We start from the raw sequence: 25,137 nt of genomic DNA on the forward strand, positions 1-25,137 counted from the left end.
GTTTCAGCTCAGTTGGTTAAGAATCTGCCTGTAATGCAGGAGACCCAGGTTCGATCCCTGGGTCGGGAAGATCCCCTGGCGAAGGAAATGGCAACCCACTCCAGTATTCTTGCCTGGAGAATCCCATGGACAGAGGAGCCTGGGGGGCTACAGTCTGTGGGGTTGCAAGAGCTGGACAGGACAGCAACTGAACTACAGCTACTACTACCAGAAGCTTGCTGTGAAGATGGAAAGAGACCAGGTAAGGGACAGAGAAGATGCTGTCAGCATATTTGGGACTTTCAACCTCTCATTTCTCCCTGGAGCTAGGTGAACATACAGAAGCACCCCCAGGGGTCTGTCCTCTTCCCAGCCTCCTCTCTGTAGTGGGACCTGCCTCTTCCTGGGGCTGCCGGGGGCAGGGGGCAGGGGGCAGAGGGAAAGTACAGATGAGGCGCCATGCTCTAACTGCCGGTTGGGCAGGAAGCAAGGCTGTGAGACAGCCCCCGACTGAAACAGCCCTCCTGCACCTGCTCACCCACTCAGAATTGCTTCTCTGCCTGTGTCAGCCTTGTTCCGGGATAGAAGACACCCTGGCCAAAAATCCCTGGCAGCCCCCCTCAACCCCCTTATGCCGCTCTGTTCCTGGACAGAAGACCAGTGAAGACCCGTCCCCACTCCATTCCCAGACCAAGCTTCTCAGTCCCAGTGGCTCTGACTCACGGCTGGTGAATTGTACTCTTTTTATTCATGGCCTGCTAAGATTCTGTGCTGCACAGCATGGCCCTGCCTCTACTCAACTTGGGGGTTGAGGACTTGGCCCACAAAGAGGTCTGTTTGAGTCATCTCATCCTCCACAAACAGCAAGAAGGGTCTGTTGAACTTCACAACCACTGGGACCTCCTTCGCGTTCACAGGGACTTTCAACAGATTATCTGTGTGAATGGCTGTGTCCGTGGTTAAGGCATGCTCGCTCAGCTCTATCTCAACTTGATGCAGGGCCTGGAAGACACAGATTCTGGGTTAGCCCCAGACCAAGCTGGCTGGAGTGGGGGTGGCAGTGGGGGTAGGATGTGCCCAGCAATCTCCTATGGCAAGATCGAGGGGCAGCCTTTCCCGACAGCTGATGCCAGGTGAAGGAAGGCTGGTTTCCACTCCTGGAAAGCCACCAGCAGTTGGAGAAAGGCTAGCTTCCACTCCTGGAAAGCTGCCCTTGGCTCCCAGCAACCGAATTCGCCCTTCAACATCAGATATCCCCAAGAGGGGTCAATACTAGGGTTGGGGATTGTTGGGTTCAGACATCCTCAGGGTTGGGTGGATGACTCAAGGAGTCTGCACATGTAAAAGGGAGAAAAGGGGAAGAAAACACAGAGGAAGGCTGGGTGGTCTGAAGGCTTAGAAAACATGCCGCAAAATAACTGAGAGATAGTCCTTTCCAACACTTCTATAAAGGATGTGATGAAAACCACCAGGGAGCTAGGTTTTCTTGTCTCTATCCAACCAAGGACAATTTGCCCTCTGAGAAAAAGTGCTTGTGCCAGAACATACATGACCCCTGATCTGCAGGAGGCCCTGCTGGGGAACGCGGTCATGACATTGTTTGTACTGGATTGTGAAGAGCCCAACATCTCCCAAACCCAGCACTCAGGGCACATCTGCTGGGTGGATTTTGTTAGTGGCTCAGGCAGTAAAGAAGCTGCCTGCAGTGCAGGAGACCCGGGTTTGACACCTGGGTTGGGAGGATCCCCTGGAGAAGGGCATGGCAACCCACTCCAATATTCTTGCCCGGGAAAGCCCATGGATTAGAGGAGCCTGGTAGGCTACAGTCTACAGGACTGCAAAAGAGTCAGACACGACTGAGCCACTAACACTTACTTACTTATACCCACTGGGCCATGGAAAGCACAGCATGCCTGTGGGGTCCTAACCTTGGGAACTCCACCTGATGTCTCTGAGCAGCAGGTCCTCATCTCCCAATTAAAGAACAGGGTTCTTTGGGTTCACTGGGAGACTGAGCGAGAGAAACTGTGAGAAAGTGTTTTGTGGTTTGTCAAGCACAGTACCAGGATGAGAGACTGTGATGCTGTTTACGTTCTGGGCAAAGTGTTACAGGGCAGCCACGAGGCAGTCAGCTAGTTAGTGACCTTGGCGGAGTCATTGGAGGGCAACCCCTGTGTCCACCAGGGTGGGTAAAATTATCTCATGAGTAGATGCTTCCTGGCATCCAAATGTCTAACTGGTATCTCCAGTTTAGCAGAGCTAGTCTCTGCCTGCCCAAGACCCACTCCTCCTTCTTCTTTCCTGCCTCAGACATTGGCTCCATTGTTTCCCATTCTTCCAGCTCACAAACCGACTCCCCTTCCTGCTCCCCAGCTCTGTCTGAAAAGCCCACAGCACCTTCTCATCACTGTTAACTCTCCCTTGAATGCCCCGTCTAACCACCAATATCTCTCACCTAGGTTACCCGCCAAACTTCCTACTGAGTCCCCTCTTCCTCCAGGGACACTGCCTGTTTTCCACATGGCAAAAAGTGATCTTTCATAAAACGCTCATGTCAACCTTGGTGATCTCCCATGTTGATCAAATAAAACCCCAGTCCTGTCCAGGGCCTGGGAGACCCAAGTGACCCGGCTCTGCCTGACTTCTGCCCTCACCTCCTACCAGACTCTGTCTCACTCATCACTCAAGCTGCCTGGGCTTTCTTGGGGTTCTTAAAAAATGTTGGGTTCACATCCCCTTGGATACACTGGTTGGTCTCTTTGCCCAGAACACGAGTCCTGAGGCATATACCCCCTTGCTTTCCCTTGGCCTTTGTCCAAGACTTGGCATAAAGACCAACCCAGCCCTTCTAATGCCTGCCCACTGCACCCCAGCCCACTGCTCCTGGTTTCTCTGCTTTCTTTCCTTCAGATGATGTATTGCGGGTGGACGTAGAGCATACAGGTCTGTGGGCATGCTCACTGTCTTCCCTGTCAGTAGAACATAACAGCTATGAGAGTAAGGTGTTGTCTGGATGGCCCATGACTTTACCCCCCAGTGCCTCCAGGGCTTGAAGCAATAACCTTTGAGTGAGTGAATGACGAAAGGACCCCCAAAGCCCAGGGATCTGGGCAGATAAGAGCTATAACTGCTGTATTAAAAAACTGATTTTCAATCAGGGCTGTGGTGGATAATCGAAGAAGGCAATGGCCCCCCACTCCAGTACTCTTGCCTGGAAAATCCCATGGATGGAGGAGCCTGGAAGGCTGCAGTCCATGGGGTCGCTGAGGGTTGGTCATGACTGAGTGACTTCACTTTCACTTTTCACTTTCTTGCATTGGAGAAGGAAATGGCAACCCACTCCAGTGTTCTTGCCTGGAGAATCCCAGGGACGGGGGAGCCTGGTGGGCTGCTGTCTATGGGGTCGCACAGAGTTGGACATGACTGAAGTGACTTAGCAGTGGTGGATAATAAAACAGAGACCCTAGAAATTGCCCCACTCACCTCCAAATTAGGCAGGGGAGCCTTCAATGTGACGTCCTGTGAACTTGCTGTGGTAGTCAGCGTATGTTTGGGGTCAATCTTGGGAAGCAGATGCTTTAAGTTAATCTTGGGAAGCAGATGCTTAAAGTTTATCTCGAAGGTGATCTTGAACTTGGGCAAAGTTAAGTGCACCAGTCTGTTGAGAATGAAAATGACAAGGAAGCTGAGCTATGTCTCTGTCCTGGCGTCCACAGGCTGCACCTTGCTTAGGCTGAAAGATCTTTTCCTAGTGAAAATGTTAATGGAAGTGTTTGCTCTCAGGGCTTGCTTGGGGCGGAGATTAAGATGCTGGGGTCTGAGCTAAAACTCAGAATACACTTTACTGTTCAAATGATTCCCTTCACAGGCTTTCTATATAAGAGAAGATGAAGGTCAGACCAAGGGCATCCAGCCCTGAGTCCCTCTAACCCTCCATCTGGAAGCAGCAGTTTGAACTGTGTGGTGACCCTAAACATGCTGAGGGGTTGGGGGACATGGGGTCCTCTTGCCCCAGGCAGAGCATAGGGAGTTTTCACAGGAGAGGAAGTTCCATCTCCGATGATAATCTTTGAAACAGAGAGGAGGAGGACTCCTTCTACAGATCAGCAACTCTGTAACTAAGGGAGAGTATTAGAAAGCGATCGCGAAAAGTCAGATATGACCTAGCAACTGAACAAAGCATTAGAATGTTTAGTGCCAGCCCTCTCACCCAACATTTTTGGTTGCTCACAGACCAATCCATCTTAGCCTGTGTCAATGTGTGTTGAGCTTCTGATTGGATAGCGACCCACTCAGCTGGGTTCCTCCACTGCTGAATCCCCTCTGCCCCAATTAGGAATACTGTGGGACACACAGCTGTGGCAGAAAAGGACAGATCCACTCTGCGGTGGCTCTCTACTGTAGGAGTAAATGCTATTCACAGATTTCTTCCCAATCTGCACATCTGTTGCCCGAAGACTGTTCCCCGACTCTCGCCACTAAGATCAGTGGACCATTGAAGATCACACTTTTGCTATGTAATTTATCCTCATTGATTGGAGCCCGATGGACACGGTACTTAAGCTGGATCGATCCAATTCTCTCTTCCATGAATACGTAATTGGAACTGAAAGATGCTCAATGCAGAGTGGGTTGGAACATCTGGTTGAACGGAAGAGAGTCATGTCTATCCACAGTGGTCTTAGCGTGACATTTACTTCCTTAAGATCATTTCCTACTTAAGATCCCTGATGAACACTCCACCACTGAATTATGTTATATACCCTGCTCATTCTCTTATAGCTTTTCTACAATTTGAAGCTGCGTATTTGTTAGTTGACTTTCTACCTTTCCTACCAGACTGAAAATTTCATGAGAACAGAGGTGATTTTGGCTAACCATTGTATTTCCAGCACCAAGCAGTTTCTGGCATAGAATAGATGCTCAGAAAATATTTTGGGGGTGAGTGGATTGTGTGCTAATGTGTGTGGGAAAGCTGGTTTGCTGAGCTGGAGAGGTAGAAACAAGGACTTGTGACAAGAGGGACGGAGGTTCCAGGTGACTTTGCTGTCCCTTGTTCCAGTCCCTCATGAAACCTGCCTGTGTTTATTCCCTGAAATTCCATTTCATGTATTTTGTAAGTTTCGTGAAATTCCCATGTATCTTTCCAATAATTCCTCTCTGTATCCAACTTGATCTTTTACGAAGTGGGTTTCTGATATTGTGCATGTCACCAAAAGAACCATAATTAACAGTTTAAGGGGCTTCCAACTTGGTAATGGGATTCAGGCCACCATTCTTCCTGTTTGCTTCATTTCATTGTCTACAAATATCCTAGGAAATAACCAGACGCCAAACTCGCCCACCCTTGCCGCCCAAATAAAGCTTTTGCATAGAGGAAGTGAGGGCAGAGCAAAAATCTAATTCGAATCTGAAGTATTCCTTTAGAATAGCATACCTGAAGTTACTGGTTTTCTGAAGTTTAGCTCGCTTAGCAGTCAACTTTTTAAGAGCATTGTCAAAGTGTCCTGCGTCTGGGAGCATGAGGATTAGGGACACATTTCCTTTGAAAGGCATCTTAACCATCGTAGCAAATAGCTCCTCTGACCGGCTGTAAAGCATCTGTTCTGTCTTTCTCATCATGTCCACCTGCACTTTGGTTTTGTCATTCAAAAAGAAGTCCTCCTTCTGGGTGAGATTGGGCTGAAAAGCTCTTTTCAAGATGCCTGGGAAAATCAGGAAGGAAAAGTCAAAGAGTGATCTCGCGGAAAAGTCATCACCACCTTCATGTTTGGGGCCCCCAGAGGTGATCTGCTTGAGAAGGAAGCAGTCCATTTAAGGTGACACCTTGACTCTAGTGAGCAGAATAGTTAAAATTCTAGACTGGTGCAAAGGAAATAAAGGCAAACACATGATTTTCAAAAATAATCACCCTACAGTTTCTTTAACTCTGTATTTCTCAAAAGATGTTTACCAAAATAACTGCCTTTGGAACTATAACACCAAGAAAAGATTTTGTCATCAAATAATTTAGGAAACATTGATCACAGCATCCCTTCTTTGAAAATTTCTACTGCATTTGAGTGTTTTAAGAGTTCAAAGAATGGTAAAGAAATCTATTTAAAATTTATTAAGCTTGTTGTTCAGTAGAAGCTAACACAACATTGTAAAGCAATTATACTCCAAAAACTTAATTATTTAAAATAAAGTATATTAATTTTATTCAAGGAGGTAAGCTTTTTATCAGAAAGGCACTCACACCTCAGTACACATGCACATCCCTGCATGAAATTTTATTTTAAATAATGCAATTCGCAGTGGATTTTAAGAAAAATTCAAAGTACACACCAGTTAAAAAAGGCATCCATCACCCAGAGGAATGGCCATCTGGTCTGGTCTGGAAAATCTCTACAAGTGTTAGTCTTGCTTCTGATTCTAGAGGCAGACTTGCAGTCCTCTCTATTCTGTTGTTGCTACTTGCTTTCTAGAGAGTGATATAGATAAAGCTTTTGGAAAACTGTTGGAAGCTGGAGGGCTACAGTCCATGAGGTCGCAAAGAGCTGGACATGACTTAGCAACTAAACCACCACTGCCAAGGAGGAATCATGCTGGAGAGTTCTCTGGAATATCCAGAGAAATGATCCCTCCAAGATCATTCATGTTGGGACCTCCCTGTTAGTCCAGTGGTTAAGACTCCCTGCTCCCAAAGCAGGGGGCACAAGTTCAATCCCTGGTTGGGGAAATAAGATTCCTTAGGCCACACAGTGCAATAAAAAAAAAAAAATCATTTGTGGAACACTTTTTATGTCCCAGGTACATAGTTTGGAACTGTGGGCCTAAATGTAAATAACAGATGGTCCCAGTGGCTTCAGCAAGCATCCTACGCTGGGAAGCACTGTTTTCTGAGCAGTTCCCTCACTTATCATACACAGGACAAACATTATTCATGTCCTGGTAGGAACCCTGTTTAATCAGTAATAGAATATCCATGAATTGACTCATTTAAACCTAAACTTTCTTGAACTCAAAATATGTTCCAGGTACCATACTACATACTGAGGTTAGAGCAATGAATAAAAACAGAGAGCTGATTTATGCTCTAAGAAAACTGTGCTGGCCTTGTAATGGGGAAGAGGTTGGAGGCAGGCATGAATGGCAACAGCGTAATCCACTTTGGAAGGTCATCTAGGCAAGAGTTAGTGTTGGCCTGGGCTAGAAGCCTCTGGGCTAGGCTTTTCAGATGGCGAGAAGTCAACACATTCCAGGTCGACTCTGCAGGCAGAACCCATATGACTTGTCTTCTTGGATCTGGAGGTTTTGTCTGGAGCAGTTGGGTAGATGGCACTGTGATTCTCTGAGATGAGGAGACACAGGGTGTTGGGGGTGGCGCCAGGTTGGGGGATTGTGTTTGAGGGTCTGTGAAACATCCTCCCAAAGGTTTTAGAATCTGGACCTCAGGGGAGGTGGTCCGGGCCTCATCTGGAGACTAGGGAATAGAGAACAGGCGGTGTTTGAGGTTGTGAACCCAGCTGAGCTGAGAGACACTTTTGGAATTCAAGAGAAGAGAAAACAGCAAAGGACACAAGAAAGGAAGTGCTCTGGGGTAAGAGCAAGGTGGGAGGAGTCAGACAGAAAGGGAGCCACCTTGAGGATGACGAGGGCACAGCTATTTCTTCACTGTGATGAAAGGGGGAGAGTGAGAGGAGAGGTGTGTGTGTGCCTCGGACAGCAGGTGGAGGACATCTTGCCTGACCTGCTTTCTTGTCCCCGTTCGGGCAGTAGGAGACATCACAGCTGAGAGTCAGTGGAAGAAGGAGACAGGAGACGCTGAGTGGAGGAAGAGGACGTGAATAGACACCAGCGAGGGGTAACTCTGAGGCCATCTGAAGAAACATTGGTGATGTCAAGATCTGTGACCAGGAATTCACACTGATGTTTTAGACACCTGGTGTGTGACCCTGAATTCCACACTGGACGCAGCTGCAGAAAGCATCTCATCTCACACTAATCTGACCATACAAGACAAGCGAATTAGCCGATGTTCATGGCTCTGCAAAAAAAAGAGATTTCTTTGTTTTCCCCTTTTTCATCAGCGAGAGTGATCACGTTTTATTCCAAAATATCTTAAGCACCACAAACAAGATGACTGAGAGGATTACGAGAAGAAACTCTGAAAAATGCTAGACAATGCAGTGATATCAAAGTCAGTTAAAAAGTTGAATCTACTGGTTTCTGAGAAAATGGGATATACTGACAAAAATTATGGCTTTTTCTCTTTTTTTTCTGACTTAAACCTGTTAGGAAACACAAGGGCAAAGATTACCCAAAACAGGAATTCATGCACTTAATAAGCCTCACCTTTGAAGAAAATGTGGTTGACAAGACATAGGATGGTCTCAGGGTTCAGGTCGGTGATTAAGTCTGTGATTTTCGTATGTGTTTTTTCAGCCACGTGGTGGCTGATGGCCTTCTTGGCTTTTTCTGTGTCTGAAAAGTCAATCATCTGGATGTCCATTTTCTGCAGCTTGCTTATCTGGTGCAGAAGCATCTGGTTGGCCATCATTTTGCTGTTGAGAAAGAGAATGTCCTGGTGCTTCAGTTGCTTCTGCTTCACTAGCTCACGCCCCAAGTGAAGAAGATGATGTAAGCACTTGTGCGCATCCAACAGTTTGAGCTCAAGTTCCAGGTCCTCGGGGTGGTTGGTGCTCATTGTGGATTTGATCCCCAGGGAGAGGGTGGCCAGGGTGATGGTCATGGCCACGGGGGAGAAGATGATATTCTTTTTGGGATCCTCAGCTATCAAAGCCTTGAACAATTCTTGGGCGAAAGCCTTAGGGTGAGCTTCCATCTTCTGGGAGAAAGCTGAAATTTTCTTTAATAAGACTAGGTTCGCATGCTGTTGAGAGTGTTGTTGCTTTTCAGAGAAGATGCTATTAAACAGGCCACAGAGGATGAAGACCAGAGACAGGGCCAGCTGCATTCTCCTGTGGGACATTTCTGCAGCAACCCAGAGCTGTCAGTGGAAGGAAGAGGTATATGGGTGAATATTCTATGGAATGTGTTCTCAATGCTGTAGGGGTTGAAAAAGGCTCATTTTATCTATATGCAGCTCACCTGGGTGGGGTTGCTATTAGTCCTGGATTGGAGAATGCTAGCTAAGTCCAATGGAGAAGGCAATGGCACCCCATTCCAGTACTCTTGCCTGGCAAATCCCATGGATGGAGGAGCCTGGTGGGCTGCAGACCATGGGGTTGCTAAGAGTCGGACACGACTAAGCAACTTCACTTTCACTTTTCACTTTCATGCATTGGAGAAGGAAATGGAAATCCACTCCAGTATTCTTGCCTGGAGAATCCCAGGGACAGGGGAGCCTGGTGAGCTGCTGTCTATGGGGTTGCACAGAGTCAGACATGACTGAAGTGACTTAGCAGCAGCAGCAGCAGCAGCAGCAGCAGCAGCAAGCAGCTAAGTCCAATAAGGAAGGTCTAATGAGGATTTTGGAACCTGACTTAAGACAAATTAAAGTGACCTGGTTAAGAGGGATTTAGTTCTGCCCCTAGCTGACCCTGCAAGTGAGTCTTCTCCATCCACACTTTTTTTCCTTTTTTTAAAATACAGGGTTCATGACACAATCCTGAAAAGTGTGGAAAGGAAAGAAACAAGAGGAGAGAGAGCAAAGATTGCAGATTCAAACACCCACAGAGGTCTGGCTAGAAATACCCACATGGAAAGACAGCAAGTGTAGTGAAATAAGGCACTCTGGGACCTGTGGAAAATGGGCCAATGTGCCCAGGTTGAAGGGGCTGGCATTACTTGGCTCCAGCTGTGACTAGGATCAGTTAGGGGGCAGTGGTGCCGGGTGTCTTTGTTGTTGTTGTTGTTGATTTGTTTCTGAAGCATCTAAAAATCCAGATTTTAACATGAAAATTCAACCTTTCCAAAAGCAACTTGCTAGCAGCCCAAAGTCCAGATGCAGGCCTGCCAAATCCGACTTTAGAAATGCTGGTGTGATTTCTAAAGTGAACCCCGGGTGGTGCTCAGACAACTTGAACATCGGCTTAACCAAGGGCCTGGTGAAGGTCATCTCAGGAAATCCTGGTCGCCTCACTTAAGCCCTGTCCATGCCATCAGCTACTGCTCATCATCCACTGTCGGGGCAAAACCCTCTTTCTGTCCCCATATTGGGCTTCCCAGGTGGTGCTAGTGGTAAAGAACCTGCCTGCCATTGCCGGCCACATAAGAGACACAGGTTTGATCCCTGGGTAAGGAAGATCCATTGGAGTATGAAATGGCACCCTTCTTCAGTATTCTTGCCTGGAAAACGCCATGGGCAGAGGAGTCTGGAGGGCTACAGTCTATGGGGCCACAGGGAGCTGGACACAACTGAGTGAGCAATCATAAATGAAGGAACGAACGTCCCCAAGTGTGACCCGACGATTGAGACCAGAAGCCAGGCCTTGCACCTGAAGGGAGGGCAGATGGCAGGATTTCTGGCGGCACTGATGGAAAGGAAAAAGATGAGAACCGTGGCCTGATTTTGTGCTCAATTTTACCTCCCTAGGGCAGGGCCTGTCCTCACTTCCTTAGTTCCCTATGGCACCCAGCTCAGTTCCAGGTACAGGGTCCACTTCCCTGCATTATCCCTGCCACCCCTGGTGTCCCTTATCATGCTACTTAAATAGTATCTACTGTGGACTGAAAGTTTATGCCCCTCTAAATTCCTGTGTCAAAATCCCTAGCTCTGAATGGAACAGTATTTGGAAGGAAGGCCTTTGGGAAGTAATTTGGGTCAGATGAGGTCATGAGTGTCCCTTGTGTGTAGGCATATATTAGTTGCCCATACAAGAAGAGACACCAGAGTACGGGCTTTCCCCACTCTGTCCCTGCGTGTGCACCACAAAGATGAGGTCCGGTGAAGACACAATGAGAGGACAGCCATCTACAAGCCAGAACTTGCTCCAGAATCCAGGCATGTTGGCACCCTAACCTTGCACTTCCAGCCTCAGAGCTGTGAGAGAATACATCTCTATTGCTTAAGCCATGTGGGTTATGGTATTTTGTTATGCAGCCCGCCTGTCAATCTTCCCCCCACCAACATTTCCGGACACCCTGCAGCCAGAGTGGGCTCCTCAGAGTGTCAATCACTTCTGTTTCTTGGTTCCCCATGAGATTCAAGGGGATGGAGTCCAAATTCTTCAGGTGGCAGAAAAGTCCTGCCATACCCTGGTTCCTGCCAACCCAACTCAGCAATCCAGTCCTAAGCAGTCTACATCAGTCCTGCATTGTCTCCTCCAATTAGCCCCTACCTCTCACTGCCAACCATTGTTCTCCCAGCCTTGCCCCCTTCATCACCTCCTCCATCTACCTCATCTGAGTGGGAGAAGGGTTGGTGAGAATGGAGGACATTGTGGTTGAGGGAGCCAGTGAGTGGAAGAGAGCTACGGGGTGGGGAGAGCAGTGGATGCAGGAGATTCTAGAAAATATACACATCCTTGTTATCCTGGATCTTTCATCGTCTTGCCCAAGGCAGAGGCTACTTGAACCATAGCAAAAGAGCAATAAAACACTTACCCATGTAGAATCTCACTGTCCCCAAGAGAAGAAAGCTGACTTACCCTTCAGGGGAGCCTGCTGTTATCTACTGATGTTGCTCTTTGCCTCTGTCAGTGACTTATTTATACTGCCATTGGTGTAGTGAAATGGATAAACCTGGATTAATACTAACTTGACCAAATAACTGTGTTCAAATACTGTGAAGACAAAACAAGAAGTGAATCATTTCAGTTCCAGGGAAGCAATCAATGGATTGTGGTACTGTTGGAACTACCATTCACTCAATTACTCATGCGTTATTTCAACAAACACTTACTTAGCTTCTAGTAAGATCCATGCTCTGGGCTAGGTACAGGGGTGGGGGGTGGCGCAGGGAGGGGCATGATGCTTAGGGCCTGATTCTCACCCTTGAGGAGAACCCCCAGCTTCAAGGATATCTTGGTGTTGAGGAAGAAACAAACATGTAAAAGCACCTTTTGGCTGGTTCCTGATGAGCACACACTGCGCTAAGGAGCTGCATATGGAAAGAGAAGGGCACAGTTAATAATCAGGACAACTCATGGAGGTGAAGTCACTGTTCCTGGAAGTCTTTAAAGACAGGCAGGAGTCAACATATTGTCAAGGAAGCCTGAAGAGGGACTTTTGGATGCTGGGATTGGCTGGGGTTCCCTGGGAGAGTGGTGGTCAAGGCTTTACCTGCAAGGTTTTCCCAAGTCTAGGCAAAATTGAGTTCTGACATGGGGTGCTGCTGCTGCTGCTGCTAAGTCACTTCAGTCATGTCCAACTCTGTGCGACCCCAGAGATGGCAGCCCTCCAGGCTCCCCCGTCCCTGGGATTCTCCAGGCAACAACACTGGAGTGCGTTGCCATTTCCTTCTCCAATGCATGAAAGTGAAAAGTGAAAGTGAAGTTGCTCAGTCATGTCCAACTCTTCACGACCCCATAGACTGCAGCCTACCAGGCTCCTCTGTCCATGGGATTTTCCAGGCAAGAGTACTGGAGTGGGGTGCCATTGCCTATGGTGGGGTGCAGTGACTGCCAAATGTTCGCTTCAATAGCAACTAAAGAAGTGGACAAAATCGACAAAAAAACAACCATTTCAGTGCTATAGAAATTCACCACAGGCCCACAACAAAGATGAAGGGTAATGAAAATAAAGGTTCATTAATGAAAATACTGAACTCTCTGTAAGGACAGAGGGAGTCTCTGACATGCTTGTCTGGGGTTCTGCTGGTGGGTGGTCTATCCAGAGTCCAACAGCTGCTGCCAGGGCAGACTCACCAGACTTGGAACATTGTCAGTTAAAGTGATAATATTGGTGACAAGCAAAGCATGTGTGAGCATGGGTTGGGGGGAGGGGGGGCAGTGGTTCTGTTAACCTGCAGCTGTATTTGGATCAATCAATGGATTAACCAGTGGATTAACATGGGATTAAACAAGGAGTTCCAAGAGGTGTGATAGTGTAGGGGGCTTGATGAGCTCTCGGCATGTCCCAAGTTGAAAGGTGCTTCTGCACACGGGCACCAGAGACTGGAGTAGATCCAAGCTACCCACACCTCCCTGGCCCCTGGGGAAGTAACACACCTCCCTGGCCCTGGGGAAGTAAGAGAGAAAGATGGAGAGTAAAATATGGTGGTATGTGAGGTTTGAATGGACTCATTGGCCTGCACACAGATCCATCATCAGAAAGTAGAACTTTTATTGGCTTGAGGTGTTTGAAAGCAATTTCTTTCAAAATATGGCTGAACAATAAGCAATACAGCTCTGTGATGACCTAGAGGGGTGGGATGGGGTGTGGGAGGGAGGTTCGAGAGGGAGGGGATATATGTATATACATATATACATAGCCGATTCACTTTGTTGTACAGCAAAAATGTATATGACGTAAAGCAATTATTGTTGTTTAGTCGCCAAGTCATATTCAACTCTTTGCAACCCCATGGATTGCAGCACACCAGGCTTCCTTGTCCTTCACCATCTCCCAGAGTATGTCAAACTCATATCAATTGAATTGATGATGTCACCCAACCAACCATCTCATTCCCTGTTGCCTCCTTCTCCTCCCGCCTTCGATCTTTCCCAGCATCAGGGTCTTTTCCAGTGAGTCAGCTCTTTGCATCACGTAGTCAAAGGACAGGAGTTTCAGCTTCAGCATCAGTCCTTCCAATGATTACTCAGGGTTGATTTGCTTTAGGATTGATGGATTGGATCTCCTTGCTGTCCAAGGGACTCTCAGGAGTCTTCTCCAGCACCACACTTCAAAAGTATCAGTTCTTCAGTGCTCAGCCTTCTTTACGGTCCAACTTTTCCATCTATACATGACTACTGGAAGAACCATAGTTTTGACTATACAGACCTTTGTCATCAAAGTAATGTCTCCACTTTTAATATGCTGTCCTAGGTTGGTTATAGCTTTTCTTCCAAGGAGCAAGTGTCTTTTAATCTTATAGCTGCAGTCATTGTCCCCAGTGATACTGGAGCCCAAGAAAATAAAATCTGCCACTGTTTCCACTTTTTCCCTATTTGCCATGTAGTGTGGGACTGGATGCCATTATCTTAGTTTTTTGAATGTTGAGTTTTAATTCAGCTTTTTCACTTTCCTCTTTCACCTTCATTAAGAGGTTCTTTAGTCCCTCCTTGCTCTCTTCCATTAGGGTGTTATTATCTGCATATCTGAGACTGTTGATCCCAGAAATTTTTATTCCAGCTTGTAACAGATCCAGCCTGGCATTTTGCATGATGTACTCTGCATATATGTTAAATAGGCAGGGTGATAATATACAGCTTTGATGTACTCCTTTCTCAATTTTGAACCAGTCTGTTGTTCCACGTCCAGTTCTAAATGTTGTTTCTTGACCTGCATACACGTTTCTCAGGAGGCAGGTAAGGTGGTCTGGTATTCCCATCTCTAAGAATTTCCCACCATTTGTTGTGATCCACACAGTCAAACGCTTTAATGTAGTCAATGAAGCTGAAGAAGACACTTTTCTGGAATTCCCTTGCTTTCTCTGTGAGCCAAGAATGGTGGCAACTTGATCTCTGGTTCCTCTGCCTTTTCTAAATCCAGTTTGTACATCTGGAAGTTCTCAGTTCATGTACTATTGAAGCATAGCTTGAAGGATTTTGAGCATTGCCTTGCTAGCGTGTGAAATGAACCCATGCCAAGAGGACAGAGTAGAAGGGCTCATCTTCTCCCGTGAGAGCACCAAATTTGCAATTAGCTGCTGAACAACCCTCGACAGGAGGATGTTGGGACCCACCAAAAAATGATACCTGACATCCAAGGACCAGGAAGTAACGATGAGATGGCAGAAGGGGCTCAGTCATATTAAAATCAAACCCTATACTTGCCAGAGACTCTTGGAGGGCACAAACAAAACCTTGTGCACACCAGGACCCAGGGTAGAGGAGCAGTGACCCCTGCAAGAAACTGAGCCAGACCTGCCTGTGAGTGTTTGGTGGTCTCCTGTGGAGGCGAGTCAGCAGTGGCCTGCCGTCGAGACAGAGGCACTAGCAGCAGCAGTTCTGGGAGACATGGCATGTTGGCATAAGTCTTCTTGGAGGAGATTGCTATTATCCCTACCATAGAGCCACCAGGCAGGTGACCCATAAACTGAAGAACAATTATACCAAAGAAGAGGTCAACTTGTACCAAAGTAGATGTCCAACATGCTACTGTGGAAAGGCAAAGAAATAGCTCCAGAAAGAATGAAGAGCCTGGGCCAAATCGGAAATGACACCCAGTTGCGGATGTGTCTGGTGGTGAAAGTAATGTCTGATGATGTAAACAACAATATTGCATAGGAACCTGGAATGTTCATAGATCCATGAATCAGGGTAAATTGGATGCGGTCAATCAGGAGGTGGCAAGAATGAACACTGGCATTTTAGGAATCAATGACATAAAATGGATGGAATGGGTGCATTTAATTCAGATGACCATCTACCACTGTGGGCAAGAATCCCTCAGAAAAAATGGAGTAATCGTCATAGTCAACAAAAGTCTGAAATGCAGTACTTGAGTGCAATCTCAAAAATGGCAGAATGATCTTGGTTCATTTCCAAGGCAAACCATTCAATACCGCAGTAATCAAATTAATTATGCCAAAGAACTACCACTAAGAGGGGTAGTTAGTGCAAACACTAATGCCAAATAAGCTGAAGTTGAACGGTTCTATGAAGACCTCCAAGACCTGGTAGAACTAACACCAAAAGATGTCCTTTTCATCATAGGGGACTGGAATGCAAAAGTGGGAAATCAAGAAATACCTGGAGTAACAGGCAGGTAATAAAAAATAAAGCAGAGCAAAGGCTAACAGAGTTTTGCCAAGAGAACATACTGGGCAAAGCAAATACCTTCCTCCAGCAACACAAGAGACAACTCTACACATGGACATCACTAAATGGTCAATACTGAAATCAGACTGATTATTCTTTGCAGCCAAAGATGGAGAAATTATACAGTCAGCAAAAACAAGATTGGAAGCTGACTGTGGATCAGATCATGAGCTCCTTTTTTCAAAATTCAGAGCTAAATTGAAGTAAGTAGGGAAAACCACTGAAGAGAAGTAGGCCTCTGAAGTGAAGTGAAGTGAAAGTTGCTAAGCTGTGTCTGACTCTTTGCGACCCCATGGACTATACAGTCCTTAGAAGTCTCCAGGCCAGAATACTGTAGTGGGTAGCTTTCTCTTCTCCAGGGAAGGGAACCCAACCCAAGGACAGAACCCAGGTCTCCCTCATTGCAGAGAGATTCTTTACCAGCTGAGCCACAAGGGAAGCCCAAGAATACTGCAGTGGCTAGCCTATCCTTTCTCCAGCAGATCTTCCCGACCCAGGAATTGAACTGGGGTCTCTTGCATTGCAGGTGGATTCTTTACCAACTGAGCTATCAGGGAAGCCCCATAAGGCCATTGAGGTATGACCTAGATCAAATCCTTTATGATCATACAGTAGAAGTGACAAATAGATTCAAGGGATTAGATCTGATAGAATGCCTGAAGAACTATGGATGGAGGTTCATAACATCATATAAGAGGCAGTGACCAAAACCATCCCAAAGAAAAAAACAATTATATTCCAATAGAAAAACATAATAAATGGAGATAAAAAGCATTTCAGATACAGGGTGACCTCTAAGAAGCAGGTTTAAAAATAAAGAAAGATTGAGAAGAAACACCACTGGTCAGTAATTGCAGGGGAACCACACTTCACAGGTCAGTCCAGGCAAATTTCTAAATAAATTAAATTTCTAAACAAACAAAAACAAAAACCCTCAAGAGGGGAAGAGTCAGAATCCAGAGTTATTACTATATGTTATCTAAAATATCCAGTATTCAACAACAACAAAAAATGTTTGATAAATGCAAAGAAATAAGAAAGTGTGACCCGTATTCAGGAAAAAAATAAATCAATAGGAATGGTTTCTGAGTGTCCAAAGATGTTAGATTTAGCTGCCAAAAACTGCACAGCAGCTATAACAAATACATTTAAAGAAATAAAGGAAACCATGTTTAAAGAATGAAAGAAAAATGAAGATAGCAATACAAAATGTAGGGAAACTCAATAAAGAGATAGAAATTATTTTTAATAGAAATTCTGGATTTGAATATAGGCACAATAACTGAAATAAAAATTCATTAAAGGACTCAATAGTAGATTTGAGATGGTGGGAGAAAGAATCTGTGAATTTGAAGCCAGACCAACAGAAATGATCCATTATGAACAGAGAAAGGAAAATTTAAAAACTGAAAAATAAGGGAATAGACCTCTCATTGACCAGTGATACAAGATCAAGTACATTAACATAAGGGTAATGGGAATCCCAGAAGAAGGAGAGAGAAAAGAGTAGAAAAAATATTTGAAGAAATACTGATGGAAATCTCAAAGTTGGTGGAAAAACATTAATCTACAAACCCAAGAAGCCCAAAGAGATCCACACCTAGATGCTGTAATTAAATTGTTGAAAGGCAGAGGGAAAATCATGAAAGCAGCAAGAGGAAAAATAACTTATCACATGTAAATGAATAACATAACAATTAATGGTTGACTTCTAGTTAGGAAGAATGAAGGGGGAAATGCATTTGGATGACATAGTTAAAGTGTTGAAGGAAAGAAAAACCTGTCAACAAAGAATTCCAGCAAAGCTTCCCTTTGAAAATGAAGGCAAAATAACATTTACAGATAAATAAATATTCAGAGAATAGTTGCTAGAGAAACTTTTTTTTTTTTTTTACAATAAATACTAGAGAAAGTCCTTCAGATTGGAAGGAAATGATACCGGATGGTGACTTCAATCTAGAGGAAGAAATAAACAATGGTTAAAAAAAAATTTTTTTTGCTCTTGTAGCTCAGTTGGTAAAGAATCTGCCTGCAATATAGAAGACTTGGGTTCTATTCCTGGGTCCAGAAGATTCCCTATAGAAAGAAATGGCAACCCACTCCAGTATTCTTGCCTGGAGAATCCCAAGGACAGAGGAGCCTGGTAGGTTCCCACTTCATGGGATCGCCAAGAGTTGGACATGACTTACTGACTAAACTGCCACCACCACCAAAAATAGTAAATATGTAGGTAAATATAAAGAACTCTAAATATATATTCTCATTATTATTTTCTCTAAATTGCATAAGATTGTATAAAGCAATAAATAGAACAATGTGTTGTTGCATTTATAACATATATACACACAATAAGATCCCCTTGAGGTGGGCATGTCAGCCCACTCCAGTATTCTTGCCTGGAGAATCCCATGGACAGAGGAGCCTGGTGGGCTATAGTCCATAGGTTTGCAAAGAGTCGGACACAGCTTGAGCGACTTTGCATGCATGCACATACATACTATATATATATATATATATACACACACAATAATAGCACAATCTGGAGGAGGAAACAGCAGCTCACTCCAGCATTTTTGCCTGGAGAATCCTATGGACAGAGGAACCTGGTGAGCTATAGTCCATGGGGTCACAAAGAGTTGGACATGATTGAGCATGTGATGGAATTGCACAAAGGAAGGGAAGGATGTGAAACTTATATTGGGCTCAATGTTGTATATTTTACTGAAATTAAGTTAATACTACTTTGAAGCAGATTATGATAAATTAAGATTATATTGCAATCCCTAGAGCAAAAAGAAAAAAATTCAAAGAGAAATTAAAGTGATTCACTAAAAATGTTTACTTACCCCCAAAGAAGGCAATAAATAAGGATCAGAAAAGCAAAACGGGTATGAGGTTGGCAAAATGTGAGATATAATTCAAATATATCAATAATATATATTAATACAAATGTATTAAACTTTGCATTTAATTGAAACAGACTCTCAGGCTGAATAAAAACCCAAGACCCACCTATATGCTATCTACAATGGATACAGCTTAGATTCAAAGACACAAATAGGCTAAAATGATGGGAAAAGCCATTAAGGATAGTATATAGTCTTCTCAACAAAATAGGTCTAACAATAAACTGAGAAGAGAAATAAGATGTATGTTGTCTGAGTGGGCTTCCCAGGTGGCCCAGTGCTAAAGAATCCTCCTGTCAAGCAGAAGACATGGGTTCAGTCCCTGAGCCAGGAAGATCCCTTGGAGAAGGAAATGGCAACCCACTCCAGTATTGTTGCTTTGGAAATCCCATGGACAGAGAAGCCTGGTGGGTTAGAGTTTATGGAGTCACAAAAGAGTCGGACATGATTTAATGATCAAACAACAACTTGTCTCACTATGATACATTTATAACAGAAATAAATCTGAAAGAAAACCATAAATATTTGGAAAATAAACAAAGTGTTTCTGCATAATTCATAGTTCAAAGAAGATATGGAGAAAGTAAAAATATTTTAAACTAAATGAAACAAAAATATCAGCATATCATAATTTATGGGATGCTGCTAAAGCAGCTGAGAGGGAAATTTACAACTTTAAATACCTATATCAGAAAAGGAAGTGCCAAGATAATTAAATGGGGAGTGTGCTCAGTTGCTAAGTCAGGTCTGACTCTTTGTGACCCATGGAATTTTCCAGGCCAGAATACTGGAGTGAGTAACCTTTCCCTTCTCCAGGGCATCTTCCCAACCCAGGGATTGAACCTAGGTCTCCTGCATTGCAGGCAGATTCTTTACCAGCTGAGCCACAAGTGAAGCCCAAGAATACTGGAGTGGGGAGCCGATCCCTTCTCCAGGGGATCTTCTCAACCCAGGAATTGCACCAGGGTCTTATGCATTGCAGGTGGAGTCTTTCATTTCAGTTCAGTTCAGTCGCTCAGTTGTGTCCGACTCTTTGTGACCCCATGAATCGCAGCACACCAGGCCTCCCTATTCATCACCAGCTTCCAGAGTTTACCCAAACTCATGTCCATTGAGTCGGTGATGCCATCCAGTCATCTCGTCCTCTGTCGTCCTCTTCTCCTCCTGCCCCCAATCCCTCCCAGTATCAGGGTCTTTTCCAATGAGTCAACTCTTCGCATGAGGTGGCCAAAGTACTGGAGTTTCAGCTTCAGCATCAGTCCTTTCAATGAACACCCAGGACTTATCTTTAGGATTGACTGGTTGGATCTCCTTGCAGTCCAAGGGACTCTCAAGAGTCTTCTCCAACACCACAGTTCAAAAGCATCAATTCTTCGGTGCTCAGCTTTCTTCATAGTCCAACTCCACATGCATACATGACCACTGGAAAAACCATAGCCTTGGCTAGATGGACCTTTGTTGGCCAAGTAATGTCTCTGCTTTTGAATATGCTATCTAGGTTGGTCATAACTTTCCTTCCAAGGAGTAAGTGTCTTTTAATTTCATGGCTGCAATCACCATCTGCAGTGATTTTGGAGCCCCAAAAAATAAAGTCTGACACTGTTTCCACTGTTTCCCCATCTATTTCCCATGAAGTGATGGGACCACTCAGCATATACCAAATTCAACTTAAACAGGCCTTAGTTTTATGTTTGTGTTAAAATCATAACATTTTTGTAAGAAAACAGAGGAAATTATTTTTGTGACCTTGATTTAAGCAAAGTTTTCTTAGATCTAACACCAAAAGCATGAATCAGACAAGAATTTAAAAAATTGATAAATTAGATTTCATTAAAATTTTGGTGTTTTGGACATAATGGAAATGAAACAACTAGGCACAGACTTAGGGAAAATTTTCACAAAATGTAGATCTACTTAGGGACTTTCATCCTAAATATGCACATAACTCTTATAACTCAATATACACTATTGAGACTGTGTTAAAATAGACAATTAATGAGAACCTACTTTATAGCACCGGGAACTCTACTCAGTGCTCTGCAGTGACTTAAGTGGAAAGGAAATCTAAAAAAGGAGGGGACATATATAAAAATATAGCTGATTCACTTTGCTGTGCAGTAGAAAGTAACACAACATTGTAATGCAACTATACCCCGATAAAAATGAATAACAAATAATAATAAAGAGAAAAGCTATCTAATTTGAAAATGGGCAAAAGAGTCTATAGACATTTTACCAAAGAAGACATGTGAATATCTAATAAGAACATGAAAATGTGCTCAGCATCATTAGTCATTAAGGAAGTGCAGAAGAGGCCAGACTCAAAAGATTACGTACCATATCATTAATGTAATAAATCCAGGAACGGTAAAGTTTTAGGAAGAGCGGATTAGTGGTGACCTGGGGCTGAAGATGAAACAGCAGGATCTTATGATCCTTGCTTCCCCAACCCCCTCGCCCCAAGTCCTCTGCCTGCCTTTTGTCTGGGGATAACTTGCATGGCAGAATGAGTTTAATCAAAGAAATGGGAAAAGCAGAAAGAAAGGAAAACAGCCAAAGGAGACCAAGTAATAACAATGCAGTCATTAAGCACGGTCGAGGACCTTTAGTTCCTTCTCAAGGACTAAAGATAATATTCTGAGCCGTATCCTGTGAGCTGTCTTACAGATACTAAAACACCAGGTGGAAGACTTTAGCTACACGATGACCAGGCTGCAGCTGTGACATAAGCTGCTACAGTTCTGAGAACTGGCCTCAACAAAATAGGAACAAACAGACCCTGGAACTGATGATTAACTGTACCTAAAACACCCACGATGATGCTGGTCAGACCACAGATGACCGAGTTCAAGATGACTGTCAGAGATGATGGTGCTGTTTCTACTGTAGGTCCCCCCATCCCCTCCCCTCACCCGCCACGTATAAAATCTCTTGCCCCATGGTTACCAAAAGGGGGGAGTCAGCCTTTGGACAGACATCTGCCACCCTCCATACTTCATCCCCCGCCTCCCAGTTGCTGGCATCTGAAATAGAGCAAACTTTCCTTTCCACCAACTTGGCCTGTTTATTGGCTTTTGAGCAGCGAGCAGCCGGACCCACCACACACACTCTTTTGGGAACAAGAACACCTACTAGAACAGGCTAAAATGGGCTTGAGGACATTTCTGGTAATTGAAAAAAAGTTCTATAACTGGATAGAGATGATGCTGCAGAATGTTACGAACGAACAAAAAAAAATCATTGAATTAGACATGTACAACGGATGAATTTTTCATACGCAAATTATGGGCTCAGTAAAGCTATTGTTGTAAAAACAAAGATGAGCAGTGGCCGTAGGCTACACAGGAAATATGATGAGCTGGGGTTCCAAGGACTTGAAGGTGAATACCAGAGTCCTGGCTGGCGTCTGTGGGGCCCCTTGAGCGAGTTACTCATCTTTCTGAGCCTTAGCTCCCTCCTTTGCAGTGGAGAAATAGTATTCATTTTGCAGCTTGTTCTGAGAGGTTGTCCCTGTAGCAGGAAATGGCAACCTACTCCAGTATTTCTTGCCTGGCGAATCCCATGGGCAGAAGAGCCTGGCAGGCCACAGTTCACGGGATTGCAAAAGAGTCAGACACGACTGAGTAACTGAGCACGCTTGATGATTTAATGTAAGTACCTAGTAGGTACCCAATACATGATATTCTCCTGGCTTACATCTGACATTCTATGGGGTTCAGAGTCCCATGGGAGCCAGCCACTTCTTCCGACTGCCTGGAACCCTGTCTCCACTCCTCCTCCTTCTCAGGCTAACTCAGCTCCTTCTTCAGGACTCACTTCAGATCTCTCCTTGAGAAAGCCTTTCCTGACAGCCACCCTCTCTCCTTCCATCTGGGTGGGGCTAGGCTCTGTGAGCTCCTACAATGCCCCATGCTCGCCTCTCACGACCGTGTCTCACTAAATACTTGGGTTCGTTTCCTCCCCGTCTGAAATCTTGGAATCATCTGCATGTGATTTGTGATCCTCTCCTTTGTGCTGGCACACAGCAGGTGTACAAATACTCAGTAAATGAACAAATGAGCACATTAGATTCCTTTGAGGGACCCTGTCTTTACAGAGAAGCCCCCACTTCCTCCCAAGGGCCATGCCTCTGCCTGTATGTGGTGGGTCCCTTGGGGGCACCTCTTTTTTTAATTGGGGAGCAGGGGTTGAGCTAGAGGAAGGAAGAGCTGCAGTATCTAGCCCTCCCTCTGCCCAGACCCCTGTGAACACTGAATAGCAACAGTGGCGGCCTCTATGCCGAATGACACTGAGTATCACACCTGATCTTCGGTGTCTCATTCAACCCTCACAACAGTCTCACCGAGGCAGGAAGCATTCTCGCTGTTCCTGTTTTAGAGCTATGGACCCAGGCTCAGAGAGGTTCAGTAACCCACCCACAGTCACACAGCTAGTGGGGGACAGAGCTGGGATTCACACCGGTGTCCACCCGACACCTGAGCCACGCTCCTAACTCAGAGTCCCCTGGCCAGTCATCTCTTTTTAATGGTAATAGATCCTGGACTATTATGTGTTGAAAACTCTTGGAGAAAAGGGCTTTTAAAAATTCTTTACTTCCTCTCATCTTCAGTAATGATAATATTTTTGTGAAGGTTTTTTTTTTTTTTTTGATGTGGACCGTTTTTTGAAAGTCTTTACTGAGTTTGTAACATTATTGCTTCTGTTTCATGTTTTGGTTTTTTGGCTTGAGGCATGTCCCGACCAGGGATGAAACCTGCACCTTCTGCAATGGATGGTGAAGTCTTAACCACTGGACCACCAGGGAAGTCCCTGCAATGACATTGTTACAGAGAGCAGCAACATCAGCCTCCTTTCTTAAGTAACTTTTGTTCTTTGGTACAGACAGATTTTAATTTTCGGCTTCAATCGATACAAATAAGCTCTATGCCTGTGTGCTAAGTCTCTCAGTCATGTCCAACTCTGTGCGATCCTATGGACTGTAGCCCACCAGGCTCCTCTGTCCATGGGATTCTCCAGGCAAGAATCCTGGAGTGGGTTGCCATGCCCTCCTCCAGGGAACGTTCCTGACCCAGGGATGGAAGCCGCACCTCTTACATCTCCTGCATTGCACGCAGATTCTTTCCCTTTAGTGCCACGTGGTAAGCCCAAGTAAGTTCCGTAGCATTTCATTTTAAACCGGGGCCTCTGAACACACTTCCTGTGAATCTGCTGAGCTGGGGAAGGTAGAGGGTGTATTAGTACCAGAGATCAGCCCCACACTGCAGAATGCAAAAGGTCCCTTGGGTTGCGGATGGTCCTGAGCTGGAGTGGGTTGGAGGATGCTGGGCAGACAGTGAGGGATATTGTGGAGGACAACATTCTGCACAAACAGGTGTCTTTTATTCTCAACTCCCAGATGGGGAAGGAGCTAGAAAGAAACATCTTTGTTGTTTTAAAATGTTCCTGGTATAGAAACAGTCAGAACAATGACATTAATGGGTAGACTTCACGGGGTGCCAACAGTCGGCAAGGTATTGTCCCGAGGACTGTCTATGTTGGCTCATATGACCACCCAGTGAAGCAGGAGCCCTGGGTGTCCGACCGTGACTGGGAGCTGGAACAGGGGACCTTTTGAAATTCTCTTTCCCGACCTTCGTCATCCCTGTGCCGTGTTATCCATCTAGCACAGGGGTGGGGGTGGGTGGGGACATGGGTGCCACACCCCCAGTCCCAGCTCCTGCCTGCCTTGGCACACAGTGGCCGTCATTCCCCAGGGGGCAGAGATGCCACTTGGGGTGACTGCACTGCCCTCAGGGAGCTTTCTCAGTGCTTGTGCCCAGGAGGATGTTTTTGAGTCACATCGCTAGCTCCAATTTCTTATCCTGAAATCTCGTGAAAGGCTGTATTGAGCCATCACTTACAGCATCTCCCCCTCCCAAGATTATAAGCACTATGAGGAGGATTAGTTCCTTGTTGTAGGCCCAGTCTCAGCGCTCTGTCTGGCCCATAGTGTGTGCCCAGTTCATCTCAATGGCTGCCCGTGGACTCACTGGGCAGGGCACTGGGCAAGTGGAGAAGTAACACCCACCTAGAAAAGCCAGATGTTCCAATATTTTGAGTGGTCAAGCGTTTATATGATGCCTTTAAAACACTCAGCACAGACATGAGGGAGGTGGCAATTATATATATATATATTTTACATCCTAGGGATAGTGAATTAACAACTGAGGAATCCCATTAGTAATAGACACTTCAGGGGGACCTAGTATTTGACAGAGGTGGCTGGCTTGCTCTGGCTAACTAGCATCAATGTTAGGTTGATCTGGGATGTCGGATCCAAAATCCACATTAATAAGCCTAATGGATGGTTTTTCAAAAAGGGATTTTCCAATAAAGGAATGATT

General features: G+C 45.2%; 1 protein-coding gene across 5 annotated transcripts in view; it reads right to left on the minus strand.

The window, feature by feature from the left end:
• Nucleotides 706-25,137, minus strand: part of SERPINA14 (serpin peptidase inhibitor, clade A (alpha-1 antiproteinase, antitrypsin), member 14) — a 33,754-nt gene continuing 9,322 nt past the window's right edge. Inside the window, exons 1-5 of one of the 5 annotated variants that reach the window (XM_013973196.2) lie at nucleotides 21,092-21,193; nucleotides 8,317-8,971; nucleotides 5,417-5,684; nucleotides 3,463-3,637; nucleotides 706-981 (exon numbers count right to left, since the gene is read on the minus strand). In XM_013973196.2, the coding sequence (XP_013828650.2) occupies nucleotides 772-981; nucleotides 3,463-3,637; nucleotides 5,417-5,684; nucleotides 8,317-8,971; nucleotides 21,092-21,094 (1,311 nt within the window). In that variant the 5' untranslated portion in view covers nucleotides 21,095-21,193 and the 3' untranslated portion in view covers nucleotides 706-771. Of the gene's footprint in view, nucleotides 982-3,462; nucleotides 3,638-5,416; nucleotides 5,685-8,316; nucleotides 8,972-11,529; nucleotides 11,551-11,573; nucleotides 11,639-21,091; nucleotides 21,194-25,137 lie in introns of those variants that run through there. The other 4 variants (XM_005695353.3, XM_013973198.2, XM_013973197.2 and 1 more) reach the window with 4 other exon arrangements.

The sequence above is a fragment of the Capra hircus genome, chromosome 21, assembly GCF_001704415.2.
Source record: "Capra hircus breed San Clemente chromosome 21, ASM170441v1, whole genome shotgun sequence".
Taxonomy (NCBI): domain Eukaryota; kingdom Metazoa; phylum Chordata; class Mammalia; order Artiodactyla; family Bovidae; genus Capra; species Capra hircus.